The 6,000-nt window shown below is 48.2% G+C and overlaps 1 protein-coding gene across 1 annotated transcript; it reads left to right on the top strand.

Annotated features, from left to right (window-relative positions):
- Positions 1–1,864: 1,864 nt before the first annotated feature.
- Rps19bp1 (ribosomal protein S19 binding protein 1) lies at positions 1,865–5,200 on the top strand. The gene is made up of 4 exons (XM_032918094.1): positions 1,865–1,949; positions 2,058–2,192; positions 4,479–4,576; positions 4,774–5,200. The coding sequence occupies exons 1-4, from the start codon at positions 1,898–1,900 to the stop codon at positions 4,915–4,917; spliced, it is 429 nt and encodes a 142-aa protein (XP_032773985.1). The 5' UTR covers positions 1,865–1,897; the 3' UTR covers positions 4,918–5,200.
- The last annotated feature ends 800 nt before the right edge of the window (positions 5,201–6,000 follow it).

Below are 6,000 nucleotides of genomic sequence, written 5' to 3'. Positions count from 1 at the left end.
ACCTTTTCAATCTTAAAAACTCAGGGCTGGAGAGAAGGTTCAAGGATTAAGAACACTAGTTGCTCTTCCAACAGACCTGGGTTCTGTTTCCAACACCTACACTATGGCTCACATCAGTCTGTAACTCCTTTTTTAAAAAGATTTATTTATTTGTTTGTTTGTTTTGTTTTTTTTTTCCGGAGCTGGGGACCGAACCCGGGGCCTTGAAGCTTGCTAGGCAAGCGCTCTACCACTGAGCTAAATCCCCAACCCCAGATTTACTTATTTGTATATATAATATGCTGTCAGTCTTCAGACACATCAGAAGAGAGCATCAGATCCCATTACAGATGGTTGTGATCCACCACGTGGGTGCTGAGAATTGAACTCAGGACCTCTGGAAGAGCAGTCAGTGCTCTTTTTTTCTTTTCTTTTTTTTTTTTTCGGAGCTGGGGACCGAACCCAGGGCCTTGTGCTTGCTAGGCAAGCGCTCTACCACTGAGCTAAATCCCCAACCGCAGTCAGTGCTCTTAACCACTGAGCCATCCCTCCAGCTCTCAGTCTGTAACTCCTTTCCAGGGAATCTGCTCACTTCTGACCTCCAAAGGGACAGGGTACGCCTGTGGTGTACAGACAGACATATATGCAGGCAAAAATCCATATATTTTTTAAAAAATTAAAAACAAAAACAAAAGCTCAGGTAACCAGAGAACATTTATGTGTAGTATTTATCAAGAGAATATTTACATCTATGTGTAATATTGATTGTAATATTTATTGATTTATCAGACTAAACACTGAACTTTTTTTCAATATTAGGGATTAAATCTAAGCATTCTACCACCAAGCTATTAATACATCCTAGCTCTCCTTATTATATGTAACCCAGAATTAAGGTCTAGAATTTGGAATGTAGCTATATGATCTAAGCTGACCTGAAACTTGCCATTCTCCTGCCTCAGCTTCCCAAGTGCTGGTATTCTACGTATCATATTACTGTGCCCAGCAGTATTCACTGATTCACTTAACAACCAACTCATTGCTTAACAACATAAAGAGCATTTTGCAGCAAATAACTGTATTTTTCGAAACAAATCACATGTTTGCAAATGTCTCTATTTCTTTGTTTTGTTTTGGGGGATTTTTGTTTTTCTGGGGTTTTTTGTTTGTTTGTTTGTTTGTTTAGGTTTTTCTTTTGGTTTGATTTTTGGTTTGGTTTGAATTTGTTTGTTTGTTTGTTTGTTTGTTTGTTTGTTTGAAACAGCGTCTTGCTATGTAGCCCAAGTTGGCGTGAAACTCACAGCAATACTCTCTGTTCAGTCTCCCAAGTAGTAAGATTACAAAGTTCGACACCTAACCTCCTTGGCAAATGTCTTTAATGATTCTCATACAGATTCTCACAGTGCGCAGGACCGGTGTACTGCATTGAAGTTCATGAAAAACTGTCTAAGCCTGGCAGAGTGATTTAGGTCTATAATTCCAGCCCTTGGGAGGCACAGAGAGAAGGATCAGGAGTTCAAAGTCATTCTCAGCTACAATCGAGTTCAAAGACAGTCTGGGCTATATGTGTCCTTGTCTAAAAAGAAAATAAAAAGAACCACTTCTTTTGCAGGAACTCAGACTATTCAACACTTAGCCCCTGGACAGAACTGACCAATGAGGCTAGAAGTCGAGTCTGTCCACACAGCCTGGGTCACAAGAGACCTGTTGCTGAGAAATTGAACAACTGTGGCTTCTGCGCCTCGGACACGCTCCCAGTTCCCGGCTCCTCTAGGACTAGAAGAAAACCATTGAGCCTGCGTTCTAAGGTGGCACTTCCGCTCGCTGCGGAACCCTGGGTTCCGGCTCCAGTTTCCGCCGAGGAGCGAACACCGCCAGGGCGGAAGTAACTCGCAGCGTGTGGGCGGGGCTCGGCAGCATGTCGGCGGCGTTGTTACGGCGCGGCTTAGAGCTTCTGGAGGCGTCCGAGGGTAAGGAGGGCTTATCCTGCGTGGTCGCGCTGTGCAGGAGGGCCGACTGGGCGGGTGGAAAGGGAAAGCGCGTCCTCCAACTCGGTCCTTCGCTGCCTTTCCCTACAGCTCCTCGTGCCGTACCCGGCCAGGCCAAGGCGAGCGGGACTCCGGTGAAGCAGACCCGGAGGGCGAGAGCCAAGGCCAACAAGGCCGTGAAACTACGGAACTCAGCGAAGGGAAAAGTACCTAAGTCCGCATTAGGTGAGCTGGGAAAGAAGACTGCGAGTGCTTCGCAGGATTTGGGGCAGCGCCTTCGAGTTGGGGTTCCAGAAGTTACCCGAGATTCAACAAGGAAAAGATAAAAAGTGTTAAAATGGTGGGCGACAGGTTTCGAGCCCAGGGAATCTAATTCCCATGTCTGGGCTCTTAGCTGTGTTTCTTTGCTGTTATCTGCTATGTAGCCGTCAACAGGATGAGGGAAAGAGGGGAAAACCTGGTAGTGGTGGCATTCCCTGTAATCCCCGCCCTTGGGAGGTGGAAGCAGGAGAATCAGAAGTGCTGTTACTTTCCTGACTACCTGATGAGTTCAGGGCAAGACCTGATCGTGGGAGCAAATGAAACGCAAGATCCAGCCCTAGTGAGCTCTAACCTTAGCGGGGAGAGAAGCATCAGAAAAAGTCTCAAAGCTTGCAGGTTTTTGCCAAGTGCGTGAGGCTTGTGAGATAAAAGACTCTAGAGTGCACCGAGGGAGAATCAAACTAACAAGCCAAATTGGAAGCAACGTTAAGGCTGAGCACCTGAGAGAGTGTAAGAGCTGCCAGGTAAAAAGGAGGGTTGCTTTACCCAGAAAGGCATGAGAATTTGGAAGAAAGAAGGCTAATGGGTAATAAGTCATGAGCAAGAGTCAAGATGGAGTATCAGTCAGGGATAGAGGGCTGGCCCAATGGTTAAGAGCACTTGCTGCTCTTGCAGAGGATCTGGAGCTCCCGAAACCTACATGGCTGGCTGCTCACAGTTCCCTGTAACTTCAGGTCCGGGGATTAGATACCCTTTTCTGACTCCACAGACCCTCACTTGGGGTGCACATACATATACTTAAGCATGAATGAGTGTGTATATAAATGAAGCATTCAGCCAACAGTTAGCCTGAGCGCCGTCAAAGTGTTAACTCATTTGACCCTCACAGCAGCCCTGTGAGGTGAGCAGTTATAGAAACAGGCGCCTGCCCAGGTGGTGCAAGTGGAAGTGCACTGTGTCCCTGTGCTGTCGTTCTTAATGTGCTCTGCTCAGGTGACAGTGCCTTCCATCACAGTAGGGATAGCAGAGAAGTGAGTTGATGTGCTTTACTGGTGAACTGTCTGCAAAGCAGATGGCTTGTTTCAAATAGAGCATCTTAGGGGATGTGGCTCAGTTAGTAAGACTTGAGAAGGGACACAGGATGGTTATACTGCTTTCTTCTTTGACTCCATGGGCTCTATAAAGGGAGCTGAGGTGTTTGGGTTTCATTGTTTTGTTTCTCCCAGTTTGGGGGGTGGTGTTGTTGTTTTGACTTAGTTTTGACAAGATCTCGCCCTGTGCCTCAGGCTGGCCTGGACCTCACTGTGCAGCACAGGCTAACCATGAACTTAAATGTCTTCCTGTTTCAGCTTCCTAAGTGCTAGGATGATAGGCATGCACCACCACACCCATGTGAGTCCTTCTTAAAAGGTTTGAAGTTCAAGAGGAAACATGGTGAGCAGAGGTGGAGCGAGGAGGCATGTGTGACACAAGTGGTTTGCACCAGTTCCCATGTCAAAGTGCCTTCCTGCCCGGTTATTGGGGTTCCCTTTACCTCTGTCCTGAGGTAGAAGCTCCTCAAGACACAGGACTAACCTCCCACCCCCGACCCTGGATTTTCTGTGGTCCCAGTGGGTGACCAGTGCACAGCCTAGTATATAGTGGGTAGGCAGGAATGGCAGAACAGTAACCAGGCACAGTGATGGTGGTGCACTCCTTTAATCCCAGCACTGAGGTGGCAGAGGCCTGCCTGATCTACAGAGTGAGTCTGCCCCCAAACCCTAAGAAAAAAAAGGATACTCTCTAAAATGCTTGTTACCGTGCTTCTCAGTTCTTTTCCTGTAGAAATGAAAACTGGGAGCCTATGCGTCCTGCGTGCCTGATGCACGGCAATGCTCAGGGTAGACCTTGTGTTATTTGTTGGTGGTGATAGATTTTTATCATGCTGTTTTAAACATAACCCTTTCTGATCTAGCTACACATCTAGGAGCAGTTTTCCTGTCTCAGCCTCTCCAGTACTGGCATCACAGGTACATACCAGCATGGCTGGCTTAAGACACAGTCCCATGACCAACTGAAGCTATCCAATAGGGTCTGTGGATTTGCAGCAGACAGGACCTATGGGAAATGTAGATTTGGTTAAAAAGAGGCCAGGCTGTTGAAATATTCCCTTCCTTGGAAAGGACAGTGAGGCTTTCAGCAGGGTAAGGGACCCAGAGGCTTCTACAGTACAGTGAGTCTGAAATGACATGCCCTGCCTGCTACCCACAGCTGAGTACCAGAAACGGCAGTGTCAAGACCACCTCAGAGCAAACCTGAAGTTTATGACCAGCATGAGAAGCACCGTGCCCGAGTCTGTGACCCAGCAGGTTTGTCTAGGGTACAAGCTATAGGGTCCTGGGGTGACAACTGAGGCTGTTCTTCAGAGTCCTTGTGATTCTCAGCCCTGAATATAGTGTGGAGTTAGCCCAGCCCTGCCCTGAGCCTTAAATCCCTGTGATCTCAAGGGTTTCCATCTGTGCTTCCAAAAATGGAGATTCTGTGACCTCACGCTGAACCCTTTCAGATTCTGCAGCAGAACCAAGGCCGAAAAGCATGTGATCGGCTAGTGGCCAAGGTGAAGAACAAGAACAAGAAGAAGAAGGCTGAGGGCACTGTATTCACTGACGAAGACTTCGAGAAGTTCCAGAGGGAATATTTTGGCAGCTAGACTTCCTGCGGGAATGAATGGTGGGGACAAAAGGCACTAATCTCCTTTGACTGCCATATCTCTGCTGTCCTGTGTCCCTGCAGTGCTGTGCCGTGGGCGACCAGCAGGTGGCAGTGCAAATCTAGCCTGGCTCAGGAAGCCATATGCGTCTATCTGAGGGACACTGGAACAGAGCCACAAGGCCTCCAGCAAATTTTCCCTCAGACTGAAGTGGACTTCTGGTTTGGGCAGAGCCCTCAGCACCCTGCCAGAAAATATTCTGCCCTATCAGCTCTCACGAGGATCAGGTCCCAGGGCTGTTTGCTGTGAAACAGGGCAAGGAACTTGGCCTGCTCAGACCACACCTCAAGGAGCTGTAATTCGGCTGTTAGGTTCGAATAAATGTGGATTTAAGTTTGTGCAAATGTGGGTTCAAGTTTGTGTTTATATGCGTGTGCGCGTGTGTGCGCTGATACGACTTACAGTGAGTCTCCCATCTCAGTGTGGATCTAGGTTATCTCTGTCAAAGTCCCCAGGCTCAGCCCAGCATAAATGCCTTCCTTCTACCACCTAGGGCCTCCTCTCTGGGTATGGTCGCTACAGCTGCTAGAGTTGCCCAGGGAGTGACAGAAAGGACCCTGCTGGTCTGCGTGGCACCAGTAGAGAGAGCAAAGTCTTATGCCATTTGGTATGGGACGTAGGCCATGGTTTTAGGAGTCCTCAGCAAGCAGGTTTACATTAAGTCTGTACCTCAACCAAGAACAGCAGGGAAAACTGTGGTTGCGCCCCCTCAGAGGGCAAACTGGACTCTTTCCAGCAACACAGTGCCAAACACAGGTGGCAAAGGAAAGATTATGTGGAATGAGCACTCTGGGGACAAGCAGCACACGCCTGTCACAGGGACCAGGAGACGCGTCAGTGCAGACGGGTGCATTCCTAAGGAGAATTCACACACACACCTGCCTTCTCCCCTGAGCCTGCCTCCTCCATTCTTGGTCCAGTGGGGTTTGTCCTCAGTAAGAACAGGGTTCACTGTCCCTGCTCCAGGTAATTCTTTGCCTTTAAACAGCATTAGATCTCAAATGGGGACACATAACTACCTAC

The sequence above is a fragment of the Rattus rattus genome, chromosome 1 (assembly GCF_011064425.1).
Source record: "Rattus rattus isolate New Zealand chromosome 1, Rrattus_CSIRO_v1, whole genome shotgun sequence".
NCBI lineage: Eukaryota > Metazoa > Chordata > Mammalia > Rodentia > Muridae > Rattus > Rattus rattus.
This window is presented reverse-complemented; position numbering and strand designations above follow the sequence as displayed.